The 20,016-nt window shown below is 61.1% G+C and overlaps 1 protein-coding gene across 2 annotated transcripts in view; it reads left to right on the top strand.

Moving 5' to 3' along the window:
• The window catches only part of NCS1 (neuronal calcium sensor 1), a 46,934-nt gene that overhangs the window by 13,484 nt on the left and 13,434 nt on the right, over positions 1–20,016 (top strand). Inside the window, exons 1-2 of one of the 2 annotated variants that reach the window (XM_047831254.1) lie at positions 1,073–1,138; positions 9,480–9,504. In XM_047831254.1, coding sequence (XP_047687210.1) covers positions 1,093–1,138; positions 9,480–9,504 — 71 coding nt within the window. In that variant the 5' untranslated portion in view covers positions 1,073–1,092. Of the gene's footprint in view, positions 1–1,072; positions 1,139–9,479; positions 9,505–20,016 lie in introns of those variants that run through there. The other variant, XM_047831253.1, reaches the window with a different exon arrangement.

Raw genomic sequence — 20,016 nt, forward strand, 5'->3', positions numbered from 1 at the left:
GCGTCCGACTTTAGTTTCGGCTCAGGTCACGGTCTCGCAGTTCGTGGGTTCGAGCCCCACGTCGGGCTCCACGGAGCCTGCTGGGGATTCTCTGTCTCCCTCTCTCTGCCCCTCCCCGCCTCAAAATAAATACATAAACATTAAAAACAACAAAAAAGAGAAGGATACATTGCAGAAAAAGACCCCTCCTGCCGACCGAGCAGCCCGGTGCCTCCCACAGCCTCCGGTCTCGGCAAGTGCTTGGAAGAGGTTAGTGGAGTTGGGCCGAACTGAGTCCCTAAGCACTTGGTTTGGTCCTCCCCGGGGAGTCCTGAGAAGACCCTGTCCGCCGACCTTTCCCCGAGGCCTCGAAGGAAGCAGAAGAAGGCGTGTGGTTCACCTCCTTCAGGACCGACTCCCGTGGGAGATTCAGAGATCCCGGGTCTCCTGACGAGGAAACCGACGCTCAGAGAGGTTAACTGACGTGTCTGAGGTCGCCCGGCTGGAACGCAGGGGAGCTGGGGGTTGGAGGCTGCGAGCGGGCCTTGGTCTGGATCGCTCAGCCAAAGCGAGCTGTTAATAGATCGGCAGATTTCGAGGACCTTTGCTTCCCAGCCCGGGTGGGGAGTCAGAGAAGCCGAGGACTCGGGGCCTCTTTTGCGGAGCACCAGATGATGCAGTTCAGGAGTCAGGCAGGAAGTGAAGAAGGGGACCCCCTGAAGGCATCTGTGGGATGTTTGCAAAGCTGTACTTCTCCGGCAAGTTCGGGGAGGCACGCGGACCCTGCTTCTGGTCCCAGCCTCCCTGCAGACTGACTTTGGTCCTTGGGCAGGTGGCTTCAGCTGTTGGTGCCTCAGTCTCCTGATCTGTAGGAGGGGGTTACGAAGTCCTTGTCGGGCGGCATCGTTCGGGCACTGCTTGTGTTTAATGCCTGCCAGGTATTTAGTGCGCGTGGGTTTGCGGCAAATGCTAACAAATGGAGACGTTCCGCACGAGACAAAGTACATCTTCCTGCAGTTCTCACAGTTTGGGGGGGGAGGGGGAGTTATTTAACTTATATAGAAATTGACATATTTTATGACTTTATTTTTAGGGTAAAATAACTATTTATAAATGATGACGCAGAATGCGGACCTTGTGGAAATAGCTGAGCTGGAAAGTAAGATTTGTTTTTTTTAATGTTTATTTGTTTGAGAGACAGAGACAGAGCACAAGCAGGGGAGGGGCGGAGAGAGAGAGAGGGAGACACAGAATCCGAAGCAGGCTCCAGGCTCCGAGCTGTCAGCACAGAGCCCGACGCGGGGCTCGAACCCACGAGCCGCGAGATCGTGACCTGAGCCGAAGTCGGACGCTTAACCGACTGAACCACCCAGGTGCCCGTGGAACGTAAGATTTGAGCCACACCTTGCTTTTGGTGGCTGCCCTCAGAGGCTCTGGCGAGGGTGCCTTCGGGGAGCCCCTGGACGCCTCCGGCAGGTGGCCCTGCTCCGGGGACCAGGCACTTTCACCCCGCGTGAGCCGGTTGGAGCAAACATTCTCACCCCGTTTGTCAGACGAGAAAACAGACGTGAGAGGCGTGACACAAACTGAGCTTTATCTGGAGGATCTAAATGTGGGGAGGGTCTCAGTGTCCAGGAGAAAGGTGGAGCCGGGAGCCTGGTTCTCAGGGGAGGGAGCGGCAAGGGCTGCTGTGACGGTCGGGAGCCCCTGCTCCCTGCAGGACCATGGAGCTCACACTCCGTGCACCCCGTGCCTGGCCCGCCGCAAGTGCTCGGTGAGTGCTGGCCCCAGCGGGTGGCCCCCTCCCTGGGGTCAACCGTCTCCAGGTTGAAGCCTCTTTGAGCGCACGGGCGACCAAGCTGGAGGGACCTGGGCGCCCGCCTCTACTCCTCCGCCACTGACTGTGACCTTGGGCGACTGCCTTTGCTTCTGTGAAGCCTCAGTTTCTTCACCAGCTCGGTGGGCCGGCAGGGACCCCCACGTGTCAGCACGGGGCCTGTTGCAGCAGGAGGGCTCAGCCAACTGAGCCGGAGCTGCAGCCACCTGGGGCTCGGGAGGATCCTGAAGAGCCGGGAGGGAACAAGGGGCACCCCATGTCCCTCATCACGTGCTGCGCCCGCTGCTTTTGGCCTGCACCCTCTTTTTTGGCTCTAACGGCGGCTCCATGAGGGAGAGGGGGACCAAGGCTCAGAGAGGGGAGGCCGTTGACGGAGGTCACGCAGCCGTGAGAGTGTGGCGGGCCTGTCTGCGCGAGGCCCGCCCGTGGTGGGGAAGAGCCTCCCTGCTAGGGCTACGGGCAGGTCAGCCAGAGGCGGTCCCAGCAGTGGGGGGAGGGGGAGGGCCTAGAAGGGGGGGGCAACTCACCTAGTGCTGGCCAGAGCTGTGACCCCTGGAGCTTTGTGAGGCTTTACAAAATCCTGGGTGCAAAGGGCTTGGTCTGGGGCTAGACAGCTCGCAGATCTGGCCGCAGTGGGCCTGCGGATGCCCGTGGGTCCCCGCAGGCGAGCCAGCACCGAAGGTCCAGGGTCCGGCGTGAACTCGTCCCCGCAGGGGGCCGTGGGCCCCAGCCCACGCGGGTGGGGATAATGCAGAGGAGGCTGGGCGTCCGTCACCGTCACCCCGCCACCAGTGGGGAGAGGGGACCCAGAGGGGCGGGCTGGGGGTGGGGGGTCAGGCGGGGGGCCCAGGGCTCCGGGGGAACTTGCTCCTTCTGGGTCAGCTAGAGGGGCTTCCGGCTCAGCCTGGAATGCCCTGGAATTCTGGGCGGGAGGCCAGGCGCCTTTCTGATGAACTCAGGCTGGCTCCCTCCAGCTGGGCATTTATGGAAGCCAGGAGAGGGGTGGGCGGGGGGCTGGCGGTCTGTCTCCCCCGCCTGGAGGAGCCGTGGAGTGAGGGTCAGCACCAGTGACCTGTGCGTGTTGTCGGCTTATAGCTGATCTCCGAGGCAGTCCCCTCTTACAGATGAGCTCCCCCCGCCGCCCCCCTACCCGCCGCCAAGGGCACCTAGCACCGTGCCTCCGGGACCTGGCCCGGGTCGTCTGGCCCCGGGCATGTGCCCCCCTCCCATTTCCGTCACGCTCCTGGTGGGTGTCCACAGCCTTCTCCCCGGGACACGGGGCCTGTGGGGTCCGCCGTCATTGGCTTACTGCCTGCGGGTCACTTCATGGGGTGCGGAATCCGGGGACTGGAGGTCTCTGGAGATGTGTGGCTGAGGGCGGCCGAGTCCCCTGCCCCCGCAGGAACACGAGTGTATTTCCACGCTGTCGTCTGAGTGCAGGGATGGTGGGAAATGATTTGGGGCTGAGGGGAGGGGGGGAGTTGAGGCACCTGGATGCTTGGGGAGTGTGGGTGTCTGCTCACCCTGCCCTCGGGTGTGGCCGGACCCCAGGGAGGACGACTCCCAAGCATTTAACTCTTTCTTGTCTCCCCACCTGCGCGTGTGTGGCCAATGTGCGGGTGGTCCCGTGTTTTCTGCCAGGTAGAGCTGGAAGAGGGGTGTCCCCAGGAAGGGGAGGTCCAGGGGGAGGTGCGGGTCCTTATGGGCCACGTGGAGCGTGAGGGGCCCCTGGACCACCGTGAGGAGCGTAGACAGGGGCTGAGCTAGAGGGGGGTGCGGGGTGCACAGGCCGTGCCCCCGGACAGCCGTGTGAAGAAGGGGCTCAGACGGACCCCGGTACTCGGAGGTTGAGCAAAGGAGAGGCCGGGGGCCCGTGGGCAGGATGCCGCACTTCTGGAAGCTGCCCTTCACTTCTGAGCGCTCTCTTTGTCCGAGTGCTCAGAGGCGTCAGGGCGGACGGAGTGTCAGATTTAGTGACAAGGGGCTGCCGGTGGCCAGGCCCGAATTTCCCCACTTCCTCTTTTTTGCGTGAATCGAACCAGAGAGGCCTTCTGGCTGCCCTGGAGGTGGGAGGTGCGGGTGACCCTGGCCCTTGATCCAGCCTCTGTCCCTGGAGAAGAAAACGGAGCCTGGGGCGGTCACGGGACGGTGGCCGAAGGGGCCCAGGGGAGCGCGGTCCGCCCGCCATCCCTCCAGCGCCTCTGTGGGGGCCGCCAGCCCCTGCTTTCCGTTCCCACCGTGTTTGAGCTGAGCCTCAATCAGCTGAGAGGTATTTTGCTTTAGGGAAATCAAAATCAGACTCAACATTTATCCTGGGCTCCAGGGACCGGCTCTCTCGCGTTCATTCCTGGCAGACAAGAGCTTCGTGCAGGGGGAGGAGGTGCAGGGAGCCGCCTCGGGAACGGGGGGGCTGTTCCTGCTCTTCCTGCTGGGTGTGGCAAGGAGAGGGCTCTGTCTGCACCCCTGCTGCAGGGCGTGCGGGCTTAGTGGCAGCGAGCCAGCTGGGGGAGAGCTGGGCAGCGGGCAGTGGCTGGGCCCCTCCCCACTCGGGGCCATTGAGCCACCCACAGGCCTTCTCCCCGCCGCTCCCCCTTCTCAGGGAGGTCCGTGGGAGGGGAGGGGAGTGGAGGGGACACCCAGCCCCTCTCCTCCTGGCTCTCTGCCCTCTCTAGGCTGGGACTTTTCTTTCTCTTGTTTTCTTTTAAGATTTTTCTTTTTAAGTTGTCTCCGTGTCGAGTAGGAGTTTATGTAAACCCCATCTTTCAGATGAGGAATCAGAGGCTCAGAGAGGTTAAGTAACCTGTTCAGAACAACACAGCCTTCAAATGGCCAAGACAGGATGCTGACCCCGAGCCTCCCAACGCCTCAGCCTTGGGGTTGTCAATACTGGTTTCCTATTGAGTCCGGGCTCCCCCCCCCAACCCCGGCCTGCCGGCAAGAGCGAGCTGGAGAAAGACAGCTCGTTTTCAAAGTGGGCCAAAGCCGGTCACAGGTTTCGTGAAGGTAAACCTGTACGTGAGAAACATATTGTAAGATGTGTCCCACATGCAGCCGGGTGGCTCGGTGACGGTGGGAAATCACCCGGGGTTTGTTCTCTGCCTCCGGTGTGCAGGAGGCTGGGCCGGGTGCCGAGGGCGATGCTAGGGTATGCCTCGGTCTCTGAGGGCTTGGCATCCAGCCGGGTAGAGGAGAAAACGGTGCTTCTGTTGAACATCTGCTAGATGGCAGACGTTGTGCCACGTGCTTTAAGGACACCCTCCTCTGGTAAGACAGAGGCTGTCACTTGTCCCATTTTCAGATGAGCAAACCAAGGCTCCAAGGTGTGGAGTCATTGTTCAAGGCCGCACCAGCAAAGCCCTGGCCTGGAGTGCTGGCCGAGCCGACCCCAGAGCCCTTTCTGTGGACCTCGCCACTTCACCGCTGTCCCCCTTGCCGACTTGGCCCCGGGCGGTGAGACAGACCGCGTGGCAAGCAGGGATTGCCACGGATCGGGGCGTTTCAGAGGGGGCCGTGGCAGGCGGGAGGGCTCTGTAGGAAAGGGGCATCCCAGAGGGGACCAGAAAGGTACATAGGGCTACCGAGGTGAAAGAGGTGAGGGAGGACGAGTGTCCTGGGCAGAGGGACAGCACGCGCAAGAGCCAGGAGGCGGGAGGATGGTTAAAGCGGCTTGGAGGCAGTGGTCCCGGGGCAGATAGCCCTGAGGACGGCCTTCCTTCCTGCTGGGCCCTGAGCCCTGAACTCAGCCTTGAGCACGGACCCGCCCGTTACAAGTGCGGTGTGAGCGACGCCTGTTCATTTCTCACTTGGATGCAGGTTCCCCGGGGGGAAAAAAACGAGCCTGGGAATGTGGCTCTGGTATCTGGGTGGGGCGTGGAGCAGGGGGACCCCATGATGTCCCCCCACCCCCCTCCTCCCGCCCTCCCAGTGTCTGTGGTAGTCAGAGCTCCAGGACCCCCGGCCCCTCTGGCGCTGTGGGTGGGGTTGCGCACCCAGGCTGTGGACCTGAGGGCTCTAAAAAGCTCTCCCCCGCCCGCCGCCCCAACTTTTTATTTTGAAAAATCAAGAGAAGCAATTGAGATGACAGCGCAGCGAGCACCGGTGTGTCCTTCATCTCGAGTTGCCGGTGTCGACGTTTTTGCCAGGGTTGGCTTCTCTTTCTGTGTGTGTGTTTCTGAACCTCGTCCAAGAAGCTGCCGGTATTGCCTCTAGATCCTTCAGGGCACATCTGCGATGAGAAGGGACATTCTCCCACATAACCTGGGTGTCACTCCTAAGAAGATCGGCTGCGAGCCCATCAGGGCATCTAATCCCCCCCCCCCCCCCCCCCACCCGCCAGTGGAGTTTCCCCAGCGCTCAGAATAAGGTTTGCTATTGCTGCTCGTTAACGCCAGATCCAGGACCCCATCCAGGCTTTGCGAGTTGCTTTTGACGGCCTTGTCTCCTTTTCTGGAACAATCCCCTGCCTTGTTTTACCTTTCACGGTGGCCGACTTACTCAAGTGTCCCGGCCAGCTGTCTTGTAAGACTTGTCCCGCCTTCTGGATTTGTCTGCTGCGGTCCTCATGATTAGACTATTCTCATAGTCTATTAGAGTCTAATAGCCTAATAGGTTGACTGTTTCTGGCAGGAGAACTCCGTGGGCACCACGTCCTTCCACAGCACCAGATCGGGGTTGGGGGGGGACACATGCTGTCGGCGCGTTTCCCCACTGGCGAGGCCAGGTTTGATCAAGGACGGTCATCTTCGTGGTGATACTTTTGTTGTGCATTAGAAAAGATACGACCAGCACACGTCACGGGTAATTTTCCGGCTGTTAGTGCTGAGGCTGAGGCTAGATGAGGCAGGTGAGTGAGCTGCGTTAGAGAAACGTCCCGAGTGAATCATCAGACAGGTGGTTAGGGAGGACTCGGGAAGGTGGTGCCGGGACGGCTGAGCTCCCGGAAACCCAGACAGAGTGGCCTCGGCATTGGGCGGACCTGGGCAGTGACATCCTGCCGTGCCTCCTTCTGGCCGTGGCCTTGGGTCCCTCCCTCGGGTCCCCGGCCCAGCTTCCTCGCCTGAACAGTGAGGTCCACCCTGGTCACCTCCAGGACTCCTGACCCTGGTGGAGGGGCCGGGGGCAGGTGGCTGGGCGCCCCGAGGGCTGCCTGATGCCCACCCCACTCCAGACCCTCCATGGTGCCAAGGGGACACCTCATGGCTTCCTCTGTTCCCTAAAGGTTAATTGGCTCCTTAAAGCATCAGCAGGGCCCATCGCCCCAAGCCCCCCAGCTCGCATCCCCTGGGGCTTGGCTGCCTGCCCGACAACCAGTGTTCTGTGTTGAGGACCATTCTGATGGGGGAGGGGCAGCTAACTCTGCCCCTCCCCCACCATAGCTGCTCCATCCTGGAGACAGGGGCGACGGGGGGCGGGGACTTCTGAGATAAGGGATATTCCAGGGGAGCCTCCTCGGGCCTTGTGAGGCCAGAGGCCAGCGCTGTGTCTGCTCCCCGGCTCCTGCCGTTCCTGTCATGTGATGCCGAGGTCACACGAGGTCAGGCAGCTCGTCGGCACCCATCCCCACTGTGCGCTCATCCCGGGCTCCGAGGGCCGTCGCGGCCCTGCCCTTTCCTGGCAAGGTGGCCTTGGGTGGCTTCAGGCCAAGTCCGCGGACTTGTCTCGAACCTCAGCCTTGTTCGGGAAAATGGAACCACCACGTGCCTGTGGGATTCTTGTGCAGGTAAAGAACACCAAGCCAGTTAAGTCTTTGCAACGGCCCGTTTTACAGATGAGGGAACTGAGGCCCAGAGAGAGGAAGGACTTCCCCCCCTCCCCCCAAAGGACACAGGGCTAGAAAGCTGTGGCATTGGATTTGAATCCAGGCGGTCTCGTCTGGCTCCAGAGCGCGGACCCGGAAGCTCCCGCCTGTGCCCTGGTGGGTTTCCTGTGTCTCTCCAGGTTTGGGCTTTGCACATCATCCCCTCCCCGCCCCTGCCCCGCGCCCCCCCCCCCCCCCAACCAGGCGTGCGTGGCAGTCCAGGACAGCTCAGCTCGGGTTCGACCAAGGTCTGCTTCCCTCTCCACCCCCCTCCCCTGCCTGACCCCCTTCCTTCCTTCCACCCTCTGCCCGAACTCTTGGAAAATTGCATTCTCTAACACCGGGTCTGGCTGGGCCAGGTAATCGGCACCTCCCGCCCTTGTCATGCCGTCCATGCACCAGCTGTCGGCTCTGGGACGGGCGCCTGGGATTTGGGCTTGTGGGGGGAGGGCTCTGGCAGCGGCCTCCAGGCTTCCCCGGGAGTCTGACCACCCGATTCCAGGCTGTGGGGCAGGCGGCCGAGCCGCACGCCCGAGTTCAGACCCTCACCCCATCACTTCAGGTCCCGGCCCCTTCGTGCCTCAGTTTCCCCATCTGGCGCCAGGGCAGAGCCACGCTGTCTTCCCTCGGCGCTGTGGTCAGGGCAGCTGAGCCAAAGCACGGAGGCCCTGCCCTGGCACAGAGCCGGGCTTCCAGCGGCCCCTTGGTATCTGGCGCTTCGTACAGGCTCCCTTGGAGCGGCTTTTGGAGAGCGGCCTCCTCGTGTCCAATCAGCCACAGCAATTCAGGGACACCCCCTTGGGCCTCCCTTCCCTTTTCCCTGGGAAGAGATCGCAGTTCCTTTTCTCAGCTGACCTCCCCCTAACACCCACTTTCCTGTCTGTCCCTTCCTTCCTTCTTTCCCTCCCTCCCTCCTTCCTTCCTTCCTTCCTTCCTTCCTTCCTTCCCTCCCTCCATAAGCCTGGACCGAGTCAGCGTCTGTGCCAGGGAATCAGGAGCTCTCACACCGGTTTTGATTGAATTCCCAGGACAGCTCCCCTGGCAGCTACCGTTACTGTTATCTCCGCTTTACAAATGAGGAAACTGAGGCACGGCTTGCTGGAGGCAGTCTCCCGTGGCCACCCCCAGGGAGAGTGAGTGCGGCCCTGGAGGTGGTTCGACGCGCGCATTCACTGATTGTAGGGAGAACGCTGGCTTGCCTCCAACCCGAGCCAATGTAGTACTTTTCAGAAAACAAGAGATTTTTTTGTTTGTTTCATGGTTCAATAAAGAATGACTCTTTGGGCTTGGCTGGATGGTCGACCACATTATGTGGCTTGTCCCAGGTTTTCGTTCTGGGCGCTGTTCTTGTACTGCCTGTAAAAGAAGCTGGGACCGACCGCTATAAGGAGCTGGAGGGGCAGGCCGAGGAGGGAGGGCGGGGAGGGGGTGCTCAGCCTTTCGGTCCTGGGATCCCCCCCGCCTCCCGTACACAGACAGGGCAGCCGGGTGCCCTCTCTGACTCCGCTGCGCTGTGCCAGGTCTGCGAGGCGGGGAACAGCGTATCTTAAATGTTGGCCTGGGGGTGATGCTCCTCCCTGCACCCCTGCATGTGGGAGGCTGCTCTCGCCGGTCCTCGTGGACGCCCAGTGGGCGCCAGGAGGGATAGGCCAGGGTGGCCCCCGCGGGGGTGGCTGGACACGGAGCTCCTGACTGGGACCGGTCACCCCTGGGGCAAGCTCTTACTCAGAGCCGGCAGGTGCCCCAACGTGGGGGGCAGAGGCGCCGCGGGGCGGGCTGGGGAGGGCAGGAAGGGGGTCCCCCGGGGCAGCCCGTCCCCTGAGACACCTCCCAGAGCTAAAAGGCTGCTTCTCTTTTCTCTTGCAGTTACCGAGAAGGAAGTCCAGCAGTGGTGAGTGACTGCTTTTTCCCAAACTGTCGGCGGGGAGGCCTGGGGGCGTTGGCGCTGGCCTGATGGGACGGCAGTCTAGCTGCCCAGGACAGGGGCCCGCGGAGGGGCTTCTGAGAGTGGCTCAGCCACCATCCAAGGGGTTGGATTCCTCTGTTCCCAAGGGACTGACGGAAAGCCACTTGATCCGGGGCGGGGAGGGGTCGTTGGTGAGTCCTTGTTTTCTGCGGCATCTCTAAGGACCACGGGGCCCCGCTCAGCAGAAACGAGTCAGGAGGCTGGGTCCCAGGCCTGGCTTTGTCACTAAATCGCTGGTGGCCGTGACGAGTCTCTTCCCGTTTCCGGGGTTCAGTCACCCCTTCTATTAAGTGATGGGTGAGACCGGACCAGGGATGGCCGATAGGTGCCCTCTTGGATGCCAGCTCTAATCAATCCGTAGCGGCTGCCCAGAGTGCCAGGTTAAGAAGGATTCTGAGGCTGTGTGCAGTGGAGCAAATGGAAAGTATACCAGTGGGGGATTAATGCCAGCTTAGTGATGCCCGCCTGGGCTGGCGAGAGGGGAGTTGGCATATTGTCTTATCACCTGTGGAACGTAGAGCTGACAGCCGAGGTCACACACTAAGGCAGACCTGAGGTCGGGGCAGGGGGTGGGGGGCGGTGAGGGAGGGGACGAGGCAAGCTTGGACAACTTCCAGAAAAGTCTGGCGGTTTAGAAATGGACTTGAGAATCCGGACTTGGCCTTTCCTATCCGAGTGACCTAGGGTGACTCTCTGAGCCTCAGTTTCCCCGTGTGTATGGCGGGAACGATAATGCACTCCGAAGACATTCCCTGCAAAGGTCGTGGCACCGGGCCCAGGGGACGATGGCCACTGCCAGTGGCCTTCTGCGCACCGTTCAGGGGGAGCCTAGAGATGCGCCCCCCCGCCCCCCATTCACAGCCAGGCCGTGAGAATCCCGGGCAGCTGTGCGGTGCAGGGCCAGCCTCCCCCAGGGGCCACTCCGTACAGCTCGCTGTCCCTGAGCCCAGGCTGCAGAGGGTGGGAGCTGTGGTTGACCTGCCCAACCCTGCCGGCCCCGCGCTGGACGCCCGGCCGGCTGTTCCCACAGGGGGAGCGGATGTGGGGGGAACAGCCGCCGCCACCTCCCTCCCGCCCCCCCCCCCCCCCCCCACATCCGAGGACCAACGCGTGGATCTGATCTGCCTCCGACCTCATTTTCACTTTCCTGCTTCCCCAGGGGAGCGTTCCAGAAAGGATCCTGCTTCTAGGTCTTTATCTCCAAGGCTTTCCCTTCCAGAACTCGCCTGCCCTTCCTTCCTTGGGCCTTTGTCTACCCCTATCTCCCTTCTAGAACTCCCCGCCCTTCTTGCCTACCTTCCTAGGCTCTCTGAGCTCTCTTCTCCCAAAGCTCACCTAAGTCACCTCCTCCAGGAAGCCATCTGGGGTCCCCCATCTGTACATAATCTCCCTCCTTCCCACCTGGCAGCCAGAGGGGCTTTTGCCTAAACCCTCCCTGGAGCTCAGGTGAAGTGCATGCCTCCGGCATGGCTATGTGGGTATGAGAACTGGTTTGGGCTGGCCCTGTTGACCCCTCCAGTCTCACTGCAAACTCCTTTCGCCCTCTGGCCTGCATGAATTGCTGTGTGTTCCCAAACCCACCTCGCCCTCTGGGGCTTCCTGACCTTTGCTCGGGCCGTCCCCCCTGTTGGGGACACGCCTCCCCCTCTTTGCTTGGCTCCTATCTCCCCACCCTCAAGGCTTCCTCCCTGAAACCCCTGGGCCCTCCGGTTAGCTTCGGGGCCCCCACCACAGCCGGGGACACAACAGGTAGCATTCACTGCCTCTTTTCCTGGCCCTGAAGGCTGGCCCTGCCCTCTTCACGCCTGTGTCCCCAGAGCCTGGCCACAGTGGGTGCTCAGGCGCCAAGAAGCACACCCCATGTGCTTCCCAAACATGGCTCTTGACCCCTGGGAGCTGCCCTGGGGGCCGACACGGTTTATCGTCTTTATGGCAGCTGAGGAAACGAAACAGAGGTGCAGAGAAGGGCCGGGCAGGGAGGAGGGTGGGGTCTGTCCCCTGGCGCCACTGTGTGCCCTGCAAGCTCTCAGACCCGGGCTCATTTTCCTCCTCGCCGTCACCCAGAGGAGTGTGCCATCGTGGCATTTCCTAGACAAGGCCCCTGAGCCCCCCCCCCCCCCCACCCGGGTCCTGCCCTGCTCACACCTGTGTTTCCCCCCGGGAACGCAGGGCCAGGTGGGCTCCAGAACCAGGGCGCTGGGCTTGAGTGCCCGTGCCCCGCATTCTGTTTGAGCAACCTTGAACAACTTCCTGGGCTTCTCGGCGCCTCAGTTTCCCCGCCTGGAAAATGAGGGTAATGATAGTCACGCTTTATAGGAATACCGCAGAGAGGAGGTGATCTGATTCACGTGAGACGTCCGGAACAGAGCCTCGTAACCTCCTCTCCGTTAGCGGTGTTGGTGATAATGCTGACGTCGTCACCAACTGTAACCCACGGAGCAATCCGGAGACTCAAGTCCCCCTGCTCATTATGAAGACGGGGAAACTGAGGCCCAGGCAGACGGAATGACTTTTGCTCACTCGCCAAGCTGGTGTGTCAGCTGCCCCCTGCACAAGGGCTCGGCCACGGGAGAGAGTTCCAGGCACAGGGCTTAGCAAGCACAGAGGCTCAGTGGGATTAGGCTCCGTGCGTTTGAGAGCCCTGGAGGCTGGCCCGTGGAGAGCAGTTCTTGGGACTCCCGTGACAGAACTGGGGCCCGAGGCCTGGTGACATCCAGTCCTTGTGAGAAGGGGGTTCTCTCTAAAGAGCTTACAAAGACCAGAACGGATCTCGCTTTGCCGGAAAGTTCTGTGGGCCTCGAACACATGTCCTTTGGTTCATTTTGGTGGTGCCTTCGAGGTTAGGAGGTAGGTGAATCGGTGCCTTTCTCTGGCCCTCCTGGGCCAGCCCACTACCCACCCCACTGTTGTGTTCTAGAATGGCTCTATCCCTTGGGGCGAAGCTAGACCAGGGATGGTTAAACAGGGACACTCCTGCCACCACTCTCTCCACCCGTGCCCACAGCAGACATTGGTAATGGATCACAGATCCCGGCGCTCTGGGTCATCTCCTGCAGTGCCCAGGGCCATCAGTGTCTTTGTTGTGGGCACACAAAACGAACGCATGTTATTATCCCTCGATTGCCCTGAACGTCACTGGTTTGCTGGGGCCGTGGGTGGCCCACTGTTCCCTCTGTCTTTTGCTCAGGAAACAGGTAGGATCCCAAGCGCCCTGGTCCATCTTCAGAGGACCTTTGTCACCAAGCCCCCAGCCAGCACCTTCCTGTTCCAAACAGCTCTCAGGGCCCCCAACATCTGGGGAATGTGCCGATACCCTGCCCTCCCTGGGAAAACACGGGGTTCCCAGGCCTAGTCCACCCGGGGCAGCAAACAGTTTAGGGCTGGGCTGTCTGGGTGGGGGGTGGGGAAGCAGGGGGAGGGGCATGCAGAGACCCGCAGGGCCACCGCAGACACTTCCTGTCCCACTTTCAAAGTGCCTGCACGGATCCAGCCAGGACAGCGGCTCCGGCTTCCTTCAGTCTGTCTGTCTCTCTACACCCCACCCTCTCACTTAAAGCCCCTTAGGGCCTCCCACCGCACTCGAAATAAAGCCCCAACCCCTTCCCTGGCCCTTGGGGCTCCCCAGGGTCTCTCACCCCACCTTATCCCCCGGCCTCACCGGGCACTTGCTACACTTCCTGTCCATCAGCCACACCAAACTCTTCCTACCTCAGAGCCGCCGTCCTTGCTGTTCCCTCTGCCCCCAGATCTTGGCGTCTCTTCGGAGAGGCCCGCACTGACCACCGAGTCCCTGTTTCTCCAGCATTCTACAGGATCACCTTGTTTTGTGCTGACTTTCAGCAGCCGCTATGCAGCGAGAGAACCCAGGGCCAGGCTTTTTTTTTAAGTTTATTTCTTCATTTTCAGAGAGAGAAAGAGACCATGAGCAGGGGAAGGGCAGAGAGGCTCTGCCCAGCACAGAGCCTGATGTGAGGCTCGATCTCACAACTGTGAGATCACGACCTGAGCCGAAACCAAGAATCAGAGGCTTAACTGACTGAGCCACCCAGGCGCCCCTAAAGATTTTATTTTATTTTTATTTTTTAATTTTTTTTAAACGTTTATTTATTTTTGAGACAGAGCATGAACAGGGGAGGAGCAGAGAGAGAGGGAGACACAGAATCTGAAACAGGCTCCAGGCTCCGAGCTGTCAGCCCAGAGCCCGACGCGGGGCTCGAACTCACGGACCGTGAGATCATGACCTGAGCCGAAGTCGGACGCTTAACCGACCGAGCCACCCAGGCGCCCCCAAGATTTTATTTTTTAAGTAATCTCTCTGCCCAGTATGGGACTTGAACTCACAACCCCGAGGTCTAGAATCGCACGCTTCACCCGCGGAGCCAGCCGGGTGCCCCAAGGCCCAGGGCTCGAAAGTGATTGTGTGATGGGCCCTGGGCCAGCCAAGGAGAGGAAACAGAGCCGAGAGTAGCACTCGACCTCGGCGCCGGTAGGGCCCAGGTTGTCAGGAGCGCGGGCCAGGCCACAGCAACGGGGTGGCCGGACCAGCGTCCTCTGGGCCCTCAGCCGGCACCAGGTTCCCGCTGCCCTCGGGGTCAACTCTGCACAGCCCTGCGCTGCTATGCCGCGATCTGTACTTGGAGGGAGGGGTCGGAGGCTGAGCGGTGAGGCCAGTGTCAGGGTCCACGGCCAGCCTGGGTCCCTGCCCCTTGCTCTCGACCGCCTCCGTTCCCTGAGCATGATTTGTCCCCGTGGACGATCAGGAACCGCACTGGGGGCTAAGAACCCGCAGGGGGTCCCGGGCCCTTCCAGATGATTGTGAAATTACAGCCCCTCGGAGAGCAGAGAGGCAGCAGGGCACACATCACCTCCCCCCCCCGCCCCCCCAGCCCAGCCCCAGGCCCTGACGGACAGCACAAGACGGGAGGGAAGCCGGCTGGAAGCTGGCGGTAGGTGCGTGGGTACCTTGGGTGCCAGCATCGTGGGTTGCGGTAGCTTTTTCTCTCGCATTTTCTATTTTCCAAATTTTTCCAAGAAACTAAAGCTCCGGAGGGCAGAGACGCTGGGCCCAGGTGGCCCAGGGCTGGGTGTATGTATGTGGAGTCTGGGTCCAGCCCTTTCCACCTCCGTGGCTCAGGCCGTGGGGGCTCAATCCTGCCGGCTCTTGCCTGGGCAGTCCCCCCAAAGCCGAAGACAGCGGGGGGCTGGTGGGGGAGGAGAGCAAGGAGGAGAGACGTCATCCTCAGGGGGCGCTGGGACCGGGGTGCCAACGGGAGGGGTTGTTTGCAAAGATCACGGGCGCCGCGGAGACAGCTGGGGCTCGGGGCTGATTGCCGCTGGGGGTGACGCTTCGTCGTTAACCCACCTGTTCCCTGCCTTTCCCACGACAGCGGGCAGCGCTGTACCCTGGACAGGGAGGGACGGGCATGCAGGGAGTTGTGGCCAGCCTCCCACAGGGCCAAGTTCATGGCAAGTGAGAGCAGTGAGTTCGGAAAGTCCCAGCAGCCTGGGGCCTTCGGGTCTCGCTCGGGGGTCGCAGAGAACAGGAAGCTGAATGGGAAAGGGATCCCCGTGTCAGGGCGAGCAGTCATTCATTCATTCCTTTCTTCACTCACTCACTCAGTCGTTTGTTTAGCACCTACTAGGTGCCAGGCCAGTGCTGGGCGGGGGGGGGGGGGGGGTGCTGGAGGCAGCTGGGACTGAAGGAGAGTCCCCAAGGGGACACAGGCGTTGGCCCAGGCTGGTGGCGCTGGGGAAGTGTTTTTGTTAAGTGACACGCAGCCTCCCTCGCTCTATGAAATGACACGTTTCTTTTTTTCCCTTTCCCTTTCAAAGAAGCGTAAGAATGCAGTTGTCACATCTGCGACTCACTCTTTTCGTCCCCGCCCTGTGTCGAAGAGCTGGCCCCCAAACACAGCCAACCCTGTCAGACACCCTTGTGGCCGGAAGCTGCCCGCACGGCGTTCGGGGACGGTGCCTGTCTCCCAGGCTCAGTCCCGTAGCTTTCCGTCTGATTCCCAGAGGGGTCCCTGGCCCCCAGAGAGTTAAGAGCCCTGTTCTCGAACACGATTTCAAGACTAGTGACAGGTACAGAGAGAATTGGTTTAATGAAATGTCTTCTTCATACGTCCGTAAAAAGAAACGAAATAGCATCCACAAGTCCTGGTAACTAAGAATGGTTAGAAAAAGGCAAACCTAGGTGGAGGTGTGATGGTAGTTTGGTTCGGTTTTTATTTTTTTTATTATTTGTTTAACGTTTATTTCTTTTTGAGAGAGAGAGAGGGAGGGGCAGGGAGAGAGGGAGACAGAGAATCCCAAGCAGGCTCCACACTGTCAGCGTGGAGCCCGAACTGGGGCTCGAACCCACGAACTGTGAGATCGTGACCTGAGCCGAAGTCAGATGCTTAACCGTCAGAGCCACCCAGGTGCCCGCCCCCCCCCCCCAATAACTTGTAAAAAGTCGCTCATTTTTTGGTGGATAACGGCCGATCGATATCATGCTTCACCGATGTATCTGGATATAAACAACTCTTAGTATCTCCGATTTGTCGTGTTACAGCCGACACATGTTGCTACAACACATGTTGTGTTTCAGCCGACCGTACCTGTGTTTGATATTTTTATGCCTGATCTAGAACATTCTGTAATACTTTTAATTACATTTTTTTTTTAACGCGGTGAGATACACACAATGTGAAATTTACTGGCCTAACCGTTAAGGGCCTCCCTGTATGTGCCCCGGGCTAAGTGGCTGGATGCGACAGGCGCATCAGGGGTCTTTGGTCTGTCAACTCCCCCTTGGGACGGCTGGCTGCTCCGGGCAGCCGGGGCAGGGATGGTGGTGGGATCCAGCCAGGCCTGATGGGGAAGCCTGAGCCCTTCCTTGTGTTGTGTTTACACTCCAACACAAAAATTTAACTTCTTGGGGCGCCTGGGTGGCGCAGTCGGTTGAGCGTCCGACTTCAGCCAGGTCGCGGTCCGTGAGTTCGAGCCCCGCGTCAGGCTCTGGGCTGATGGCTCGGAGCCTGGAGCCTGTTTCCGATTCTGTGTCTCCCTCTCTCTCTGCCCCTCGCCCATTCATGCTCTGTCTCTCTCTGTCCCAAAAATAAATAAACGTTGGAAAAAAAAATTAAAAAAAAAAAATTTAACTTCTTTATATTACAGAATCCCTGCGTGCTCCGTACGACCAAAGGGAACCATGAGCACAGAGCTTAGTCATAATAAGTACAAGACAAAGATGGGTCCCCAACTCCTTTCTGCCCCACGCGTGGGGCCCTTGTCTGAGGCGGGTGGCCGGTCACAGTGGGTTTTTGCACGGTGGGCCCCCAGGGCCGTCCGTCCTCGACGGTGCCTGGGGATTCTGGGGCTGGGCCCCAAGATCCTGCCCTGAGGTCCTGCCTGGGCTGGGCACCCCTGGTTGCCAGTTGGTGGAGGTAACTGACAGCAGCACAGGTTTTGTGTCTCCCCCTCCGTCGGGCCTGACGTGTGCCGGCGGGAACGCCGGGACCGCTGTGGCTTCCACCCTGGGCCTGGAAGCAAACAGAAGGCACCAAGGAAAGCAGGCCGACTGAGCGCGTCGGGCCTCGAAGGGCAGGATGCCCCATCCCGGCCCCCTCCCCCCATCCGACGCAAGCCCGGACGTGTGGCAGAGGGCTCTAGCGCCGGCTGCCTCATTTGCTGGCTGTGCGACTCCGTGTAGCATTTACTGAGCACCTACTGTGTGCCAGGCACGGTGCTGGGCCCCGCAGACTCAGGGCCGGGTGAGGAGGCGTGGTCCCTGTCTCGATGGCCGTGTAACCGCCGCACGGGTTGCACGAGCCAGTCGCCAGGCACAGCTGTACGAGGCGCCACCGAGGCCCGGGCCAGGGGCAGGGGGCTGGGAGTATGGCTCCGTCCGCGGGGGCCAGAGAGGGCTTCTCTAAGGGACACGCCGAAACCAAGAATGAAAGGGTAAGTGGGAGTCAGCAGGGGAGGGAGGGGAAGAGTGGGCTGAGCAGAAAGTGTCCTGAGTGAAGGCCCTGTGCCTGGGCCGGACGGAACCTTCCCCAGCCTCCATTTCCCCATCCGCAAAGTGGGCATAATAGTCCTTGCCTCCTGGGCTCCGTGGGACCATTGCGTGAAATTGTGCCTGGGGAGCGCATAGCCGTATGCCTGGCTGTCAGTTGTTTTGCAGAATCACAGACACCGGGAGGGCAGACGCTTGTGTAGACCCCCTCAAGTTCATGGGCTTCCCACAGGCCATCTAGTTCGGTATTTCTCCGCTGGAGTGGTTCTGCTCCCGGGGGGATACGTGGCCTTGTCTGGGGACACTTTTGGTCGTCCTCACTTGGGAGCAGGTGCTACGGACACCTAGCAGACGGAGGCCTACGTCGTACGGTGCGCAGAATCACCCAACCCCCCCCCGCAAGAATCACCCAACCCCAAATGTCAGTGGTGCTGGGGTGGAGAAACCCTGAGCTGGTCTAAGCCACTTATATACCAGCAGGGGACCTGAGGGGCACTGCAGGGGAGGGGTACACGGGACTGGCATACAAGGCCCTGGCCTCCTGGAACGGGTTTTCTGGTGGCAGCATGTCTCAAGGGGGAGGCGGTGGGGGGGGGGGGGGGCCCGGGCCTGTCGGAACCTGAGGCCGGGGGCCCTGGGTGGGGGCTGGAGTCACGTCTCTCAGTGACCTTGGAGCCGTGACGGCTCACAGGGTGGGGTGACCGGGTGTCTGGGGCAGCAGATTCCCCCCCCATCTCTGCTCTGGCGAGGCAGGGTGCCCCCAACCTTCCCACGACGAACAGCGCTGCGCAGCGTTTGGGGAAGCAGGGCTCCAGCACGCGTTTGCACGGGGCGGTTTCTGCCTGGCCGGAGCTCTGATCCTGCTGCTAACTTAACCGTGTGACCCTGAGCCGGTCTGTCTCCCTCTCTGGGCCCCCTGCCAATCCACCGAGGGCTGGGAGCCCATCAGTGGTTCTCTTGCCATCTGCAGGAAGCTCTCAAGTGGTGGCCAGGGTCCTCGGGGCTTAGGAAGAAGGCACTGGATAGCTGGGTCTCACTCCGTCCTTGTCTGGCAGTTTGTGCGTTCATGCGTTCGTCTGTCCGTCCGTCCATCCGTCCATCCATCCATCCATCCATCTCCTTGGACACACATTTACTGAGGGGGTAAGGGAGCAGAGGAACCTGTCAGGCTCTGGGGCAGGCGGGGGTGGGGGGCCCTGGCCAGCATTCCCGGAAGCGACGTCAAAGCTGGGACGAGGTAGGTGAGTGGCTGAGCCCAGCGAAGAGAAAAAAGATGTGTTCTGCGGCCAGAGGGGCCTACGGGTACCAAGGCCTGGAGGCCGGAGATAGTATGGCACGTTCTAGAAAGTGTGGCTGGGTGTGGAATATGGAGGTGGTTGGCAAGAGGAGGCTGGGCCCGGGGTTGCTTCCTGGGGATGGGCTTCCTGGGGCCCTCTGCAGGGGTACCTGGACGGTCCCCCTACCCCAGAAAGGCTCCCCACGGAGGCTGGCCTCCCCGCGTCCCCGCCTGCCCCCAGCTATCACTGCAGGGCCCCCACTGCAGCTGCTCTCAGCGCTGGGGGTTCCTGCAGCCAAGCAAACCGCCCCCCCCACTCAGGAGCCACCCGCAGGGACCCTCTAGGAGCGGCTTTTGTCTTCTCTCCATTGTTTTTAACAGGCTTTCAGGATCACTTAAATACCACACATCCATCGTGGGGCAGTGAGAAGCCTGCGGGGGGGGGGGCCCCCATCCCGCCCCTGAGTGATCTGGTGGCTGGAGCGTGCCCCCGCACGGCCCCCAGACGGGCACCAGGCCCGTCCCCTCCTCCTGCCCAGGGACCTGTCTTGGCCAGGAGGCCTGGAGTCACGGATCAGGTCTTGTCCCTAAAACGCCCCTTCTCCCTGGCCGTGCGTCCTGCCGGGTATGAAGTTGGGGCCCAGAGCACCCAGCTGGGGAGGAGGCTTTAGGGGAGGGTCCTGCGGGAGGCCGGGTCCCTTCCTGGTACCTGCGGTGGGAGGGGCACCCGACCTCTTGCCTCCGCGCCTTCATCGGTGAACCCCGCATCGCTGAACCCACCGCGCAGGGCTGGGGTGGTGACTGAGGGAGGAACGGCCGCTGAAGGCTGAGCTCAGCGCCCAGCATGGGGCAGAGGGCGAGATGGGGCAGCCGTCCCATTCCTGAGCAGGGACCTGGCCTCCCTGGGCCTCTGCTCCCTGCAGGTGTCGGGTGGGAGATGGGGAGGGGCGCGGAGGCCTGGCCTCCTTCACGGCCTCCCGCTGGCTGTGGGCGTCCACCCCGGCCCGACCCCCCTCCCCCGTTCCATCTACCCGCCTGCCCCTCACCCAGCAACCCCCATCCTGTTAACATCTGGCGTCCGTCGTGCAGGCTGACGATCCCCGAGTGTCCTGTGGGTCCCTTTAGGTCCTTGTATGTGCAGCACCCACCCAGGCCCCTC

This window comes from Prionailurus viverrinus, chromosome D4 (genome assembly GCF_022837055.1).
Source record: "Prionailurus viverrinus isolate Anna chromosome D4, UM_Priviv_1.0, whole genome shotgun sequence".
Lineage (NCBI taxonomy): Eukaryota > Metazoa > Chordata > Mammalia > Carnivora > Felidae > Prionailurus > Prionailurus viverrinus.